At 35.9% G+C, this 17411-nt stretch overlaps 1 protein-coding gene across 2 annotated transcripts; it reads right to left on the bottom strand.

Moving 5' to 3' along the window:
* Window positions 1-10716: 10716 nt before the first annotated feature.
* Window positions 10717-17389, bottom strand: tmx2a (thioredoxin-related transmembrane protein 2a). Of its 2 annotated transcripts, none has more exon segments than NM_001110387.1 (8): window positions 10717-11151; window positions 12904-13033; window positions 13159-13224; window positions 15580-15686; window positions 16122-16198; window positions 16347-16460; window positions 16569-16629; window positions 17161-17371. In NM_001110387.1, coding segments are annotated over 8 exon segments (906 nt in total). In that variant the 5' UTR covers window positions 17350-17371; the 3' UTR covers window positions 10717-10989.
* Between the last annotated feature and the right edge of the window lie 22 nt (window positions 17390-17411).

Raw genomic sequence — 17411 nt, 5'->3', positions numbered from 1 at the left:
ATATTAAGAAAAAAAATCAAAGGGCTAGCAATTCTGACTTCAACTGTATATATAAACATAACACTGTCTTTTAATATCTGTAATACTCCTCTTCCTATTGTCCCTGAGAAACTGCTGATTGCATATCCTAGAAGTTTCTAGAAGGTTCAAGAGTTTTTAAAATGACAGGCTAACAAGTGCCAAAGCAAACATCCTATAAAAAAATAGGCAATACAATATCAGCAGGACACAAAAGATCTTTGTGCAAAAGCATATGTGCTCTAAACTCACAGACATCTATAAGTAAGCTCAATAGAAAATAAAAATAAAAAGGTTTTCTACAGATGTTTAGAAAATCTGAATAATTAATCTGCTGTAAAATAATTAATCTGCATCTGTAAAAATGTTAATTTACCATTTGATGACATGCAGCTGTTTTGTTTATTTATGATTTTGAGATTGCATTATGTGACCTTGATCTCTTCTCCAACAACTAACTTTTGTTAGGTATTATATTATATTATATTATATTATATTATATTATATTATATCATATTATATTATATTATATTATATTATATTATATTATATTATATTATATTATATCATATTATATTATATTATATTATATTATATTATATTATATTATATTATATTATATTATATTATATTATATTATATTATATTATAATGTAAGCAGTTCATTCTGCTGTGGGGACCCCAGTTTAATAAAGAGACTTAACCAAAAAGAAATTGAATGAATGAATGAATATCATATGTATAATGCAACAACAACCTCTGATCAAAAAAATCAGTGTGTGTGAATTTAAAACGACTCAAAAACATCTAAACAGTTAGTTGACTTTTTAAATTTTCTTATTAAAAGTAAATAATAAAGAAATAAATACTAATTAGGCGAAGCAGTAAACATTAATTTACTGGATAAATTTAACTATGATGCTTAAGTCATCTGGATAAAATTGCTCAGTGTGCTAGAAAGCAAACAAAGTAAGGATTAATGAAGCCATAAAATTATTAATCAATGTGATCTGTAATAAGAAGAATAAAAAAAGACCAAACAATGTTGTTCATTCAAACTTTCAACACCTGTTTCGACTGCCCTTGAGAAGCATTACATGACCTAGAAAGTTCTAGAACATTCCATGAGCTTAATGACGACTGTTCATGTAAGCATGTAATGCAACATGTAACATGTTCATGTAAGCAACAAACAATAAGTAATATTTTACTATATACTAAAAGAAATAAATATAATCAGTGGCAATTAGGCTACGCTAACGGCCAAGCAGATATAAAAAATAATGTTAAAAACAAAACACAAGTTGCTTAGAGAAGGCCATCTCTTTTATTTCTTTTTATCACTATTTTGTAAATTTTGCCGGAAAGACAACAAGAAATATGTTAAAAACACGTATCTGGTAAATTTTCTAGAAAACCTGAATGAAGTAATATCATGTTCTGATATTCTAAAATAAATGTGCCAGCTTAGACTGCGTAACGTTTCAGTACCACCAGATGGCGCCAAACAAAACACAACGCAACCTTCACACCAAGACCAAAGGATGAAGTCGACGTTTTCCATGCAAAGAGCATTTTATGCGTCTTTCAGTCATGCTGAGATCCTTTTTTAGCATTGCTTATAAACACGCATAATCCTGTTGCCTCTTTCCCTAACCCTCCTCACAACTATTTCTAGATTTAAATGACATGACAATCTGACAGCTCTGGTGCGGCTGCTAACAGACAGCACTCAATTTATTCCAAAAAGGTCCAAAAGAGCGATTCCCCAGAGCCAAGGGTTATAGACCTGCCTCTTTCACAAGCTTTCCCCCGGGATCATTTTAACCCAGTGCTTCAGTATGGTTGAGGGGTTTATTTCCAATGTATGAGATGTGAAGTGGGTCTGGCTTACCTCAGGTAATGGACTGTGCAGGAAAACAGCACGAGAAGCCATTTTGTTTTCTGCCTCTTTATATATGTGCATTAAAGGGCATCTATGATGAAAATCAACTTTTGTAAGCTGTTTGGAGAGAGCTGTGTAGGTATAGTGTGTCCACAGTCATATTAAGGTGATATAAAGGCAATAAGTCTCTTTTTTTTAATTTTCAGATGTTAAAATTAGAATTTTTTACCTCCTTTTTTGAGGCCCTCTGCAACGTGAAGTTGTAGTGCAGTTTCCCCGCCCACCAAATTGATAGCAACTGTGATTAAAAAGATCTGTACAGCTTTCTGTAATCATCAAATGTGGTCAAGAATGAGTTTTACAAGCTTAAAACATTTTTACCGTCTTTATCACCACAGCCGCATGTCAGTACAATTATAAAAGAAGACACTTTAATTGTGGACATTAAATCAGGTTTATTTTGTACATATATCCATGCAGCAGTGGATATTGGTGTGTATCCAGTCACAATTGCTGTGCAAAAACAGTGCGAAGGTAAATGTGTGCGCTATGTGTGTGTTTCTGTGTGTATGTGCGTGAACTTGTGTGACTCATCTTCCTCATCAACTCAACTCCACAACAAATACATCAAATAATCATTGGGAAAGTTCTTACTCTTGTATTTCTCACAAACGTTACATGAGAGCTGCTTCCTTCATGTCTGTCACTGTGCTGTTTATCTGACGCAGCCGAGGTGGAGATTGAGGCACACTCTGATAGGCATGTGGGAACAGTGGGAGGGGAGAACTACCATTAAAGGTATAGGCCAGAAAAACAGCTACAAAGTGTTCAGAGCAGAAAATTCTAATATTCTGAAAGGTATAACAAACAATCTGATGAGTGTTTTGAGCTGAAACTTTACAGACATATTCTGGAGACACAAAAGACTTATGTTAAACCTTGAAAAAAAAAAAGTAAAATAGGTGCCCTTTAAATTACCATGTTTGGGATAGTAAACTGGTACGTTTGTAAACTGCGTTGTAAAAGATCCTGTACACATTTTCAAGCAGGCACCTTGATGTAAAAGACATGTTAAAAATGTAAACCGATTTGATGTCAAAACCTTGACGTCCATTTGACTTACACACATTGATGCCCTTTTGACCACCAAAATAACTACACAAAAAGTATAACAAGAAATGTTTTACTCTCAGCGCTGGGTGGCAGCTGGAAGGGCATTCACTGTGTAAAACAATTGCCATGGTAATTGGGGGTTCATTCAGATGTGGCGACCCCTGATAAAGCCGGGAATAAGTTGAAGGAAAGTGAATGAGTGAGTGTGTAGTCAATTGAGATCAAATTGATTTGCATTTCTAAAGTCGTTTTGAAATCAAGGTGCCCGCTGAGATGGCTCGGTGTACAGTATCCTGCAGACCATGGCTGATCAATATGCTTAACGGATGCAGGGCTGATTTGAGAATGCTTAATTATTTCCTACTGATTGAGTATTCAGATATTTAAATAATCCTCTATTCTAAAATGGGGCAGCGCACTTATAAAGCCCCCTGTTGGCTTGTTTGGGTGGCAAAGCAAGCATACTCACAGACACAGCTTGAACAGGAGACCATACAAGAATCCTGCTGTTTGGAGCACATGGCTCATTATTGAGATTCATCTGCAGCTCTCTTTTCGCTGGAAAGCTTGGCAAAAAAACAACATTAACTCTCCAGGCCATGGCTGAACTGAAAATGCTTGACACAAACACAGCTGATCTGATAGCACCTGACAGTGCACATAATGAGGGAAGCTAAGCAGGTAAATCTAAAGTCCACATCAGGACTCATTCTGGCCTTGATAAGACACCAACTTAATACGATACGGGAGTCCTTCAGTTCAAGGTTAAGTGATAAAAAGAGGACTGTTTTCTGCTTCTGAGGGAATAATTAGAAGAAAGGTTTCAAGATTTAGTAAGCAGATGAATATAATTGCAGTGCCAAACTATAGTTAAGTTTTATAAACATATTTCACTATAAGTTTATTAAAGCTGTCCAAAAGATTTATCCCTAGCTGTCTTTGATGTCCCACAACCCTTATGTTAAAATTCCTGACCGCTGGGCTAATTTAAAAGATGGTGCATGCAACTGCACTTGGTGATTATTTTGTGAAAAAATTTATGTTTTTTTTTTTGTTTCCACACATTTACTATAGTAATTCAATATTAACTTATCACCTTATTTACTCCCAGGGCTGTTTATTTCGAAGTTGATGCTTAGCCGCACTATGTTGGCATTTCATAACGTAATTTTTACAAGGTGGGTTGTTAGCCCAACGCTCAATCCCCAACTTGGAGGACCAGGACATACACACATACACTACGGACAATTTAACTTACCCAATTCACCTATACCGCATGTCTTTGGACTTGTGGGGGAAACCGGAGCACCTGGAGGAAACCCACATGAATACGGAGAACATGTAAATTCCACACAAAAAGGCCAACTGACTCAGCTGGGGTCTCGAACCTGCGACCTTCTTGCTGTGCGGCGGCATCGTTACCCACTGCGCCACCGTTGTTGTACATGACAAATTTGTTATGCTGCCTCAGAAAGTTTTTCTGAAATTTTGTTAGGTGTATTCATGAAATGACCAGTCTATGGCAGGGCAACCAACAAGTCAGCGGCCTAAGCTGAATTTTTGGTCTTTGCGGTTATTTTACATACTTACTATTAAGTTGGAACCCTCCAAATAGCAGATTATAAATATGTCTGATATTCATTGCTTCTGACTGGGCTGCCTTCTGGAGACACAAAAGACTTATCTTCAATTTTTAAAAAGTGGAAAACAGGTGCCCTTTAAATTTGCAGAACAAGAGTTCACTAAATTTGAACTTTGGAAAACACCACAAATGTGAACTTTTACGGCCTCGTTCAAATGCATTCTTGAATTTATCAATGTCAAATTCTGGGTCGCTTTGTCATTAAATGTTTTACACAGATGTCACATTTGATTGATATAGACAAGACGATGTATCTCCCATTCTACAACAGCCAATGTTTTATCATTCACAAGTACAAATCAATAAGATTTCCAAGAGCAGACATTGAACATTGTCTGCTTGTAAAAAGCACTGAGATTTGAGATGAGGGTAACCTTGGGAAAATATGCAAAAATGAGCTGGTGTAGGGCGACACAATGGCTCAGTGGTTAGCACTGTTGCCTCACAGCAAGATGGTTGCTGGTTCGAGTTTCAGCTGAGCCAGTTGGCATTGCTGTGTGGAGTTTGCATGTTCTCCCTATGTTGGTATGGGTTTCCTCAGGCTGCTCTGGTTTCCCCCACAGTCCAAAGGCATGTGCAAGGTGAACTAAATAAACAAAATTGTTTGTAGTGTATGTGTGTGAAAGAGTGTGAATGATTGTTTCCCAGTACTGGATTGCAGCTGGAAGGGTATCCGTTGTGTAAAGCATACGCTGGATAAATTGGCGGTGTAAGTGTGGCGACCCCTGATGAACTAAGGGATTAAGCTGAAGGAAAATGAATGACAGAATTAACGATTACAGGCTTATAACTTTAAGTGTTCATAGACCAGCTATCATTGTTCTAGTATGGCGGACAACAATATAAATAGCATTTTATACGTTGTATATATATATGGCTCGATGTGACACTTGAGCTGATACAGCATGAAATTCATCAAAGGTGACAGTAAAGACATTTATAATGTTACAAACATAAATGTCATTCTTCTAAAGTATGAAACTTTTCCTTCAAAAACATTAACGCAGCAAAACAAGCGAAATATTTCTCAAGTAGCAAGGCAGGTCGCCCTTTTTGTCCTGATGAAAGAAAATTGGTTTCTTTCTGATACGTTTGAGACTCCTGGATGACATTTAGAACGTGGCATCATATTGTGAAGGATTTCCAAGCATTTTCCGCTGTTGTTGTCGCCATCCTGCAGCCGAAATTGAAGTCTAACAGCATTGCTTTTTTTTTTCCCAAAGAGTGCAAAAGGGTGACGGCCCCCCTGAGAGGAATGTCATAGAGGCGAGCTCTGATCCGCACAGCAGGCAGTGCCAGCCGCTCGCCAACTGAAGGTCTGCTGTGTCAGCCTCAATCTGTCTCTGTATCCTCATTCGTGCCAACATACTGTCTGCCAAGGTGCCATAATGCTACAGTGCTGGAGCACACATACTCAGGCCCTTCTCTCCAGGCATCAGGAGCAAACAGGAGCAGCCGACAAGTGCAAATAATACGCCTCACAAAGATTCACACGTCAATAAAAAGAGAGAGAAAGACACACATACTGGCCCGTATACAGTACATATAAAGTCTAATACAGATGAGCTCAGACAGGGAAGATTATTGGCCTTTTTAGCTGTGCACAGAAATAACGATCCATAAAATAATAGTAGGCCTAATATACAGCTGTTACTTGAAGTGGTCAATCGTTGATTCTTATTTTTGAATAAATATGTAATAAACAAACACCATCATTTAAGGATTAGTTATATACAATAAAAATGAAGTAAAATATTTAACAGTGGTCTAATAAATTAATCTAATTGATTTTACCTACACTGTAAAAACATATATGACCAATTAGTCCTGACAGCATGCCAGTCATTGTAACTTATAAGCTAAGTTAATCATGTTCTAACTTAATTTCATAAGTTACGCAAGCTGTTTTAAGTCAGTTTAACATAATGTAAGTTTAATGGACTATAAGGTTAATTTGATTCAACAAATTTAAGGCAACCAGGATTTTTGACAGTATTGTAAGGAATAAGCACAAATTAATACAATAACCACTAGATACTAATTAGGTATTAGTCGGCTACTTAATGGAAAACATACTAATGTTTTTAATAAATTCTAATAATAAAGTAGGTGGAATTTTTTGTAGATTAAATGGTAAAATGGCAGGTTTTCAAAACTGAATCTATATTATTTTGAATACTGGAATGATATTTAAAAAATCAGGTTAATTTATTCAACCCAAAAAAAAAAAAAAAAAAAAAATATATATATATATATATATATATATATATATATATATATATATATATATATATATATATATATATATATATATATATATATATATATGTTGATATATAAATATCTTGATATATGTTATATATTTATATTTGTTGAACTGCATCTTATTATCACAAATACTGCAGAAGACCTGTAGGAACTCACATGGACCCAAGATTCTCATAGTTATCAGTCAAGTTCGGTGAAGGGAAAACCATGGTTTGGGGTTACATTCAGTATGGGGGCATGCAAGAGATCTGCAGAGTGGAAGGCAACATCAGCAGCCTGAGGTATCAAGACATTTGTGCTGTCCATTACATGACAAACCACAGGAGAGGACAAATTCTCCAGCAGGATAGCACACCTCATACTTCAGCCTCCACTTCCTGAAAACTTCCTGAAAGCAAAGAAGGTCAAGGTACTTCAGGATTGGCCAATCCCCAGCCCAGTCATCAAACATGAACATTATTGAGCATGTCTGGAGTAAGATAAAGGAGGAGGCATTGAAGATAAATCTAAAGAATCTTGATGAACTCTGGGAGTCCTGCAAGAACGCTTTCTTTGCCATTCCAGATGACTTATTTGAGTCATTGCAGAGATGCACAAATATTAATTATTTTCCACTGCACCATGACTTTATAGTCTATACTGTACATTATTTCTGTTAAGTGACAAAACTTTTGTCTAATCAAAGTGAGACCTTACTGTCCTAATTAAATAATTAAAAATCAAGCCACGATCATATTTTATTTTGGTAAAATTATCGTAATCTAGAGGCATTTGCCTTTCATATAAGCCACTTCCAATACCAATTGATCAACTGGAAGTCCAGTTATTATTTGTTGTTCCTAACTTGGATAGTCGACAAGACTTTTGTCAGGTAGTGCATATAAATTCAACCAAATGCAACCAGCCTTGTTAAGTGTAAGATACTTTAAAAACGTTTCCATCTGAAAATACATTTTGTCTGTTGTTATCTTATATGTTTCTCCTCCAGGTGCATCGGCTTCAGCTGCGCTGATATTCACTTCTTTTATTAAACTAAAGATCAGTCATCTTAACGCATACCGATGTTGAGTGATGATTCAAGGTGAATTCTTCCACTATAGATGTACATAAAGATGTCTTTCATGAGCCATAGAGCTTTGATTGAGTTGACAGCAGAAAGACTTATCACCACTGATGAATTTTTGTTGATGGACATCCTTTATGTGTGTTATGCAGTCTTAAGTCTTGCTCAAAACACAAAAGGAGATGTTCAAATGTGTGTCTCATGAGTTTTGAAGATGTGAATGCATGAATATGAATGACAGCATGCTCATTTTTTTGGTATTCCTTTAAATCTGTGTCATGTCAGTATGAATAACTAACGCTTGACCAAACATGATTCACTCAGCATTTCTTAAAACTTTGAGCCACAAGATCAAATATGTCACCATGCATAAAAATAAAGCTGCAAAGATGCTAAGCCAAGAGTTTTAAAACTGCTTTAAAACTATCCTTACATAATTTTGGGGATAATCAGGGACGGTGCAATGTGGTGGAAGTTATAGGATTAGTTCACCCAAAAATTAAGATTCTGCTATTAATTACTCACACTCATGTCATTCCAATCCTCTGAGACCTTCAGAACACAAATTAAAATATTTTAGAGCTCTCTCATTCTTTGTGTGCCAAAAAATTTGTGAAAACTACTTTGTTTACCTATATCTTCTCTCCTGTGTCAGATCATCTGTGTGCGTTTATTACAAGCAGTACCCCATTAGTATTGCCAATAGAATCAGCTGTGAAACACACAACTGTTGTATTGCCTGTAAAAGCACACTATATGGAAGACATTGGTGAGTAAAGTTGCTTTTACAGTTTTTTTTTTTTTTTGTGCACACAAGTGTTCTTGAAGCTTTGTATGATTATGAACCACTGAAGTCAAATGGAGTGATTTGATGTTGTTCTTGTCTCGTGCTGATACTTAGTAATTTAATAAATCATGATTATGAAGACGCAGAATATTGATATTGTTGTCAAAGTACTGTAAATAATTACTATTATTTCAAGTTTCAAGTGTTTCAGTGTTGTATTGGCATTGGTTGTCTTGATAGACTGTTAGATTTCACATGTCATTATTACATGTTAATCTGGCCACGACATGCAGGAGATATTGATAGAAAATACTTTGACTATTTATAGGCCTGTTGTTAGTTAACACAAATTTTTGTTAACACTAGTTAACATCAGTTAATTTAACTAAACTCACAATGAAAACTACAAAAGCTGATTTATGAAATGGAGTTAATGCATACAATTCTGTTATATTTTTAAACTAACTTTACCATAGTAAAAATATGTGGATTTCAATGCATTCACCGAAGTTTAAGTGTTATCTGTTGTACTTTATGATTGTTTTGCAATTTTTTATTTTGATATTTTTAAGCATTTGTTTAAACCAAACAAGTATAAGTGTTTTTGGCTATTATATATTTTTTGAGGCTTAAAGGGGGCCTATTATGCGAAACAAAAACAAAAAAACACTTTTACAAAAGTTTGTGTCCCCACATGTGAATATAGCCACCGCCTAATGGTAAAAATGTATACATTTTTTATATTCACACTTTTTTATATACACACAGTCTGCAGAAACATTTTAATTGGCATTCCCCCTGATTAGCATAAACAGCCCTAAGTGAGAAGCAGTCGTCCACGACTAGAGTTTTCACATCGTAGCAGCTGAAGATGACGTTAACGACTAACATGATTATAATGGTTGAGTCTTAGTATGCACAATTGAACACTGTAATCTCCATAGGCGAACCTACTTTAGGCCACTTTATTATTGGTTTTTCAGAGGCAATACTAGTACTGTTTTGAATCTGACACTAAGTTGATTCCCTCCACCCACTTTTGAAAAGAGCACGATTTCAGTAGACTCTAAAGGGACAGCCACCAAAAAAACTTGTATCAAAGCCTAAAAGGGGCAGTTTTAAAGATTTATAAAAATATATACTTGAGGCACTTGCAGTATTTTGAGCTGATGGATCTTCAAATACACACTCTAGGGACATCAGAGACTTTTTTACATCTTGTAAAAAGGGCCATAATAGGTTCCTTTAAGTGAATACTGTGAAAATACTGTCTTTCATGATAAAAGTTCAACAAATAATCGCAACAAGAAAATCAGATACCATCATAAGCTTACTCACAACCCTTGCTGTCTATAAAAGATCAGAGAGCTCCTAGATTTCATCTAAAATATCCTAAAGCGCACCTATTTTACGCTTTTTTTTTCAAGATTTAAGAGAAGTCTTTTGTGTTTCCAGAATATGTCTGTAAGGTTTCAGCTCAAAACACTCATCAGATTATTTATTATACCTTTCATAATATAGTTTTTTTTTTATTTGAACACCTTTGTAGCTGTTTTTTTTTTTTGTCTATGCCTTTATTTCTAGTTCTCCCCACCCACTGTTATCACGTAACGTTTGTGAGAAATACTACAGTAAGAACTTTCCCAATGATTATTTGATGTATTTGTTGTGGAGTTGCAACGATGAGTCACATCATTACAGTGAATGTCTGTCTCAGGTTGCAATGATTTGTGAGTGTCTAAATAGCAATAGATTCATTTTTAGGTGAACTAACTCTTTAAATGGATATTGTGTTTTTCATTTTTCATATCATTCAGATCAAACGTTAATGATCAAACCCCCTGCAGTGTCACAGTCATGAGCAAATAATGAGGTTTCAAAACTATTTTCCCTGTCTCTGCTGAGAATGTATAGAATGTAATAAAGCCTAGGTCAAAAGGTAAGACATACTGAATGCATTTATTATAAAAAGCCAGAGGCCATAATACATTAAATCCAACATAATTTTAGCAAAAAGGTCATGTTTATGTGTTCACTGACAAAACTTGAAACTAAATTGACCCACTCATTCCCTGACAAAAGCCTTCCTGTAAACTTAAACGCAAGTAATAGACAGGATAAAGGTTAACAGGAAAGGTTTTCCACATGTGAGATAATTGTGTAGAACTGTTCAGAGAGAGAAAACTTCTCTGTGGGTTCATGAAGAATGAGTGTTATTTGTCTTTCTTGCTCTCTGAATCCTCCTCCTCCTCCTCCAGGGGGCTCTCAGACTCTTCTTCAAGCACTGGCTGTGGTTCCTCAGGCCTCTCTCCTTTGCTGAATTTCTTATATTTCTGGAATATCTCATTTAGGTTAAAATCTCGAATAATGTTGTCCTGTAAAACACATAAATGCATGTCTTATGGAACAAAATCCAACTGGTTGTTACAAAGGCTAACTCATTAATTTAATTCTGAACTGCCACGCGCATAAACCAAGTTAATAAAACACGTAATGATTATAAGTTTCTGAGAAAACTGAACACATTTTTAGCACCACTCACTGAATGTTTGTGACCCTAGACCACAAAACCAGTCATAAGGGTTTATTTTGGGAAATTGAGATTTAAAGTTGCAGGTGATTGTCTCCAGAAACAATTGTTGTTGTGCTGGTTAAAAGTCTCTTCACATTCCAATAGTAATGTGTAATAGTAATAGTAATTAGGGCCTGTGGGCCAAAGTCAGCCCATGTTAACCTTTGGTTTGGCCCACCATCCCATCTGAGAAGAGAGAGAATGATGCGAATGTTTCAAAATTGTTAGTTCAAATTTAATGTAACCCTTGGTTTGTTTTATTGTTAAAAGCTGACTGAATTGAAATGTTACAATTAAATTGTCAAGTTAAGTTGTTGGCAATGCATATTAGTCACCAAATTAAGTTTTGATATATTTACAGAAAATAGATCATAGAATATTTTTGGCATAAACTAAAAATCTATCGTTTTTACTACTAAATTAAAATTTTGGGTATTTTCATAGATATGCCCATGCAACACAACTGTCTAGGAATAAATTCTACTTTGAAACTGCATGCAACGCATAGGAACAATATAATATAATTTTTGTGAACGTGAAATAAACTAAAATGGTCAAGTGAATGCCAATATTTATCAGAAGCTCCTTCAGCAAAATTATTTCCCTTTAATATCTAAATTTAATATAAACAATTTCTCACAATGCACATTCTGTAATTCTGATATAATCTGTTAAATGTTTATAATTTGGAACACAGCAGAATGAACCACCAACTTATCGAGCATATGTTTTATACAGCGGATCCCCTTCTAGCTGCCACTCAGTACTGGGAAACACCCATACACTCTCACATTTACACACATACACTACAGGCAATTTTGTTCATCCAATTCACCTATGGCGCATGTCTTTGGACTGTGGGAAAATTCGGAGCACCTGGAGGAAACCCACGCGAACACTGGGAGAACATGCAAACTCTACACAAAAAAGCCAACTGACCATCTTTGTTATGAATCTTTAAATGAGAACGCTGCTAAATCAATTGTGCTTCTGATAATAAATAAAGTTATCGTTGTACGTGTTATTATCAGATTTTTGTTTTCATTCATTTTTTTCTGTTTTCTCTTTATTTACATATTTGTTAGTCTTTCATGTTTAGATTTTTTATATTTTGTTATATTTATGTATTATTAAAATGTATAAGACAATACTGCCTATCGCACAAAAAACAGCGTAAAGCAGTTCCATTTTCAATTTCATTTCAATTTCATAATTGGTGTAATAACAAAATATTTTAATCAAAGCACTTCCGAGTTGACCTGCAGTAAATGTACAAAATCTGCTTGAAAGGGAGCTTGGATAGTAGTGTAGACTGTGGCTTAGTTTTGTAACTATATCAGGAATTGATTGTTGTTGCTTGCTTTTGTGATCTCATGTGCTTGCCTTGACAAGGTGATCTCACGCCATTAAATCATCAAAAATCAAAAGAGAAGAACAGACATATTTTAAGTGAGATAACAAATTTCTGTTTCTTTTATGACTTTAAAATTAGCTAAACTCCATGAGAGAACCGCCGACTTGGCAACCCTTGAATGTTTGACGTGCAGGTTTTTACCTCAGTGAAATTCCAGCTTACAGCTCTCCCTTTTTTGTCCACCAGAGGGCGGCGCATGAGCTCTCGACCGGCCTGCAGCATCAGAAGTGACGGAAGCTGCTTGCAGAGAGGAGATGGGTTTACCTTATACCTGAAGGGGAGCACAGTGATGCAGAGTTAATCAGAACTACCACAGCCCCATATAACTCTAAACAAGCCTATGGCTAATATTATTTTGAGGTTACGCCGAAGACAGTCTGGAGAAATTGGTTTTACCTCTCAGCAACAGCTCCATAATGTCCAATGTCCACTTTCCCAAATTTGAGACCTAAACAGGTATACCTGGTAACCACAGTCAAAGTCATGAAGAGGTATATAAGTATGTATGCTTGTTTAGCCTACATTTTGTACTCCAAAAGTCACTGTGGGTGTATTCCTCAGGCCCAATAAGAAAGAAAAGCTTTTATAATTAAAATATTTATTTAGGGGAGAGTGGGTATGAATGTTACATTATTTTCCAGAAAGTCCCGGCAGCTAGCTCTCTGCAACTCTCACATGGTCTCCCACTGAAACTAAGGCTGCGCCTGAATGGGAGACTACAGGGGAAAGCTAGGCTGCCGGAAGTGATGTTAACGAGGCCAACCTGTGCTTTGTGTGGGTCCTAATGCCCCAGTATATTGATGGGGACTCTATACTGCTCAGTAAGCGCCGCCTTTCGGATGAGACATTAAATCGAGGTCCTGACTCTCTGTGGTTGTTAAAAATCCCAGGATGTCGTTCATAAAAGAGTAGGGGTTTAACCCCAGCATCCTGGCCACTTTTGCCCACTGGCCTCTGTTCATCATGGCCTCATAATCCCCATATCATAATTTGCTTCATCACACTCCCCCAATCAGCTGGTGTGTGGTGCAGTATGGCTGCAGTAGCTTCATCCAGTAATGGATGAATCACTGGTATTGGATGCGGAGATTCCCCAAAAAATGTGTAAAACTTTTGAGTGTTTTGCTGCTATATAAATATAAGGAATTATTTCTATTATTATTATTATTATTTTTATTATTATTACTATTAAAGTTGTCTTTGTTTAGACATTGGATTATGGGGACAGCCATCTAAAATGCTGATTGGTCAAAAGCAACGTTTTGTAGTATTTGTAGCACTTAGCAGTACCCTTAGCAGCATAAACAATCTATTTACTGTAAACAATTTATTTTTTTATTTTAAGTATTACAGAAAAAAAGATGTTGTGCCTAGAAATGAATTTAAGCTGTGACTCTGTAACTGTAACCTCACAGTGACCTTTTTACTTAAAGGTGTGTGTGTGTGTGTGTGTGTGTGTGTGTGTGTGTGTGTGTGTGTGTGTGTGTGTGTGTGTGTGTGTGTGTGTGTGTGTGTGTGTGTTTGTACCTTGTATGCTTTACGTTGTGGGCACAAGTATATAACTACACAAGTAAATTTTGACCATGTGGGGACATTTTTTACCAGGGGTGCCCAAACATTTTTGTATAAAGGGCCGAAAACCAAATACCATTGAGAGCCGTGGGCTGAAGGTAAATATAATAAACTATATTACAATAAAGTTTAGGGGTGGGGGTGGGGGGTTACGCAGTGGTACAGTAGGTTGTGCAGTCGCCTCACAGCAAAAAGGTCACTGGCTCGAGCCTCGGCTTGGTCAGTTGGTGTTTCTGTGTGTAGTTTGCATGTTCTCCCTGCGTTCATGTGGGTTTCCTCTGGGTGCTCTGGGTTCCCCCACAGTCCAAAGACATGCGGTACAGGTGAATTGAGTAGGCTAAATTGTCTGTAGTGTATGAGTGTGAATGGACTGCAGCTGGAAGGGCATTCTCTGCATAAAAACATATGCTGGATAAGTTAGCGGTTCGTTCTGCTGTGGCGACCCCAGATTATTAAAGGGACTAAGTCGAAAAGAAAATGAATGAATGCACGACATTAAAGTTGCCATGGGTAATAATTTCCTCATTTATTAGAAACCATTACTTTAAATTGTAATAACTAATGCAGTAAAACATTTAAAATGATTACTTATTGCTATAAAACATAAACAATCACATTTACAGTATAACACCAGCGAGTTCAATGCTGAATACATTGGTCAAGCCAATTCTGCCTTTGCCTTGATTTGTCCTCTATCGGTCGGGTGACAGTATGTGCATTTAAACTAAATTTGATTTATTTACACCGTTTAATTGAAACATTAATTTTAGTGAGCTTTTAACAATAAAACAAACAAATATACAAACAAAAGGTTACATTATATTAGAAATGACAATATCTAAAGCCCCGCCATCATTCTTCCTCTCTACTCAGATTAGATGGCGCTCCAAATCATCCACCATGGGCCAACTTTGGCCCGCGGGCCCTAGTTTGGGCATCTCTGCACAATACAGTATATAAAAATTGTTGCATCTAAAGCAGGGGTGTCTAAACTCAGTCCTGGAGGCCGGTGTCCTAGAGAGTTTATCTCCAACTCGCTTCAACACACCTGCCAGGATCTTTCTAGTATATCTAGTAAGAGCTTGATTAGCTGGTTCAGGTGTGTTTGATTAGGGTTGAAGCTAAACTCTCCAGGACACCGGCCCTCAAGGACCAAGTCTGTACACCCCTGGTCTAAAGGAAGTCCCCATAAAGATAGCTGTACAAGTGTATGTGTGTGTGTGCATGTGTGTGTGTGTAACTTACTTAAGTGATAGGTCAGCAAAAATAGGGGCAAATGACTGACATTCTGGAGACCAGTTGGCATAAAACTCAACAATCCATGTGACACGACTGTCCCTCTGCAGTTCCTCCTGACATTTCATAGAATAGCATGCAAAATGATTAGTTTATCTTATTATTTTACTCATGGAACATAAATAATAATAGTATACTGCTATACAGAGAGTTTAGGCTACAGTCTATTGTGAGATGAAAGATTTGTTTGGTGATGTAGCTCATTTTATTTCAATATTACATCGAAAAATAATCACTAAAAGATGAGAAATTGACAAAAAATTAACTGTAAATGCGAACATAAAACTATATGAACATAAAGCATTAAAAGATTGGCAATTGACAAAATTATTTCAAAAATATACATTTATAATACATTTAAAAGTATAAACTTGTTAAAAATGCATAAATTAATTTAAAAAAATGATATAAATAGTATTTTTTTTGTGTTATAAACTTTTCCACAAGCTAGAACATGCAAAAAGAATTAAAAGAGCACAGTCTGTACTTACATCTATAGTAGAGTCTCTGAAGTATTTGATGTTCTCAGGGCCCATGTAGGCTGGTGGTTTACATGTGATCAAGAACACTGTAGTGAGAAATAAAGAACAACAAATATTACACTTTATTTGTCACACAGTTCTGTTTTTTTATATAAATCAAGCATATAAAGCATCTATTATACATCTCTTAAATATTTTACAATCTTAATTTCATGTTTGCCATCATTTATTTACCCACACACAGCGTGAGGTAGAGCAGGCCGAATCTCAGATCCACTCTAAAGAACAGCACCACGTTCGCCACCTTACTGAAGAGGAATATATTCCCTATATGTTGCTCCACAGTTACTGAGAAGGAAATACAGCCTAAATTCAAATAAAGCGCTACCAATGCAAATGCCACTCATGAATATCTTGTCTGTTTATATGATGATGATTTATTGAAGTTAAACGCACCTGCTCTGCGGTTCTTCATCATGACAATGGCACCAAGAAACATAAAAATCTCCACCTCCCTCTACAGAAAGCAAATATATTTTGTAAATATATAAAAAACTTTTGAAATTATTTGTAAATATTTATTATTTAAATTGAAAGTGTTTTTTTGTAATTGTTCTCCCAGCAGTACTATTTTAATGTGTTTCATTCATTAATTTTCTTGTCGGCTTATTTAGTCCCTTTATTAATCCGGGGTCGCCACAGCGGAATGAACCGCCAACTTATCCAGCACACACACATATATATATTTACTATTAAATATGTTTTATTTTAATGATTGTCTTATTTTAATAAGTTTGGAAGTTTGTTGAGGCCTCATTTATGAGTTTTTTTTGTTGTAAAATAGCTTTAAAATACCCAATATAAAAACCCAAGTTAAAATAGGCTATAATCAGGGAATTGTTAATATCTGTTAACAGAAACAGCACAGACTAGTGCTATAGGCATATTAGCCATATTCAATTGACAGTATCCTGAATAATACTTTTAACTTTAACATGTTATTGGCCTACATATTTGAAGTCAAACCTCTATGAAGTGCAGCACTGACCCAGTCGAAGGCGCAGGAGTCTCCGTCCTCTCTCTGGGACGGTAAATGCTCACACAGTCCCGGGCAGCAGCGCACGATGACGAACGCCAGAGTCATCAGCAGTGACAGGAAATAATAAGGCCGGTAAAACCATTTATAAATCTTTGGAAGATAGTAAATAGTTGAAATCAGTCCTCTAATTAAACTCATGGCTGTAGACCTGACACAGATTGACTCCCATGTGGTGAATGAAACAGAAGGGGAGAGAAGAA

The sequence above is a fragment of the Danio rerio genome, chromosome 14, assembly GCF_049306965.1.
Source record: "Danio rerio strain Tuebingen ecotype United States chromosome 14, GRCz12tu, whole genome shotgun sequence".
NCBI classification, from domain to species: Eukaryota; Metazoa; Chordata; class Actinopteri; order Cypriniformes; family Danionidae; genus Danio; species Danio rerio.
The sequence above is the reverse complement of the archived record's forward strand: the minus strand, read 5'-3'. Positions and strand labels throughout refer to the sequence as shown.

Excerpts from the sequence above, each read along its gene's own strand:
- tmx2a (XM_073921475.1), bottom strand. The coding sequence starts at position 16,166 with ATGGGCCCTGAGAACATCAAATACTTCAGAGACTCTACTATAGAT. Across the intron at positions 13,034-13,158 it reads TATGGAGCTGTTGCTGAGAG|GTATAAGGTAAACCCATCTC; the intron begins GTAAAACCAATT and ends GCTCCCCTTCAG. Across the intron at positions 11,152-12,903 it reads TAAGCTGGAATTTCACTGAG|GACAACATTATTCGAGATTT; the intron begins GTAAAAACCTGC and ends TGTGTTTTACAG.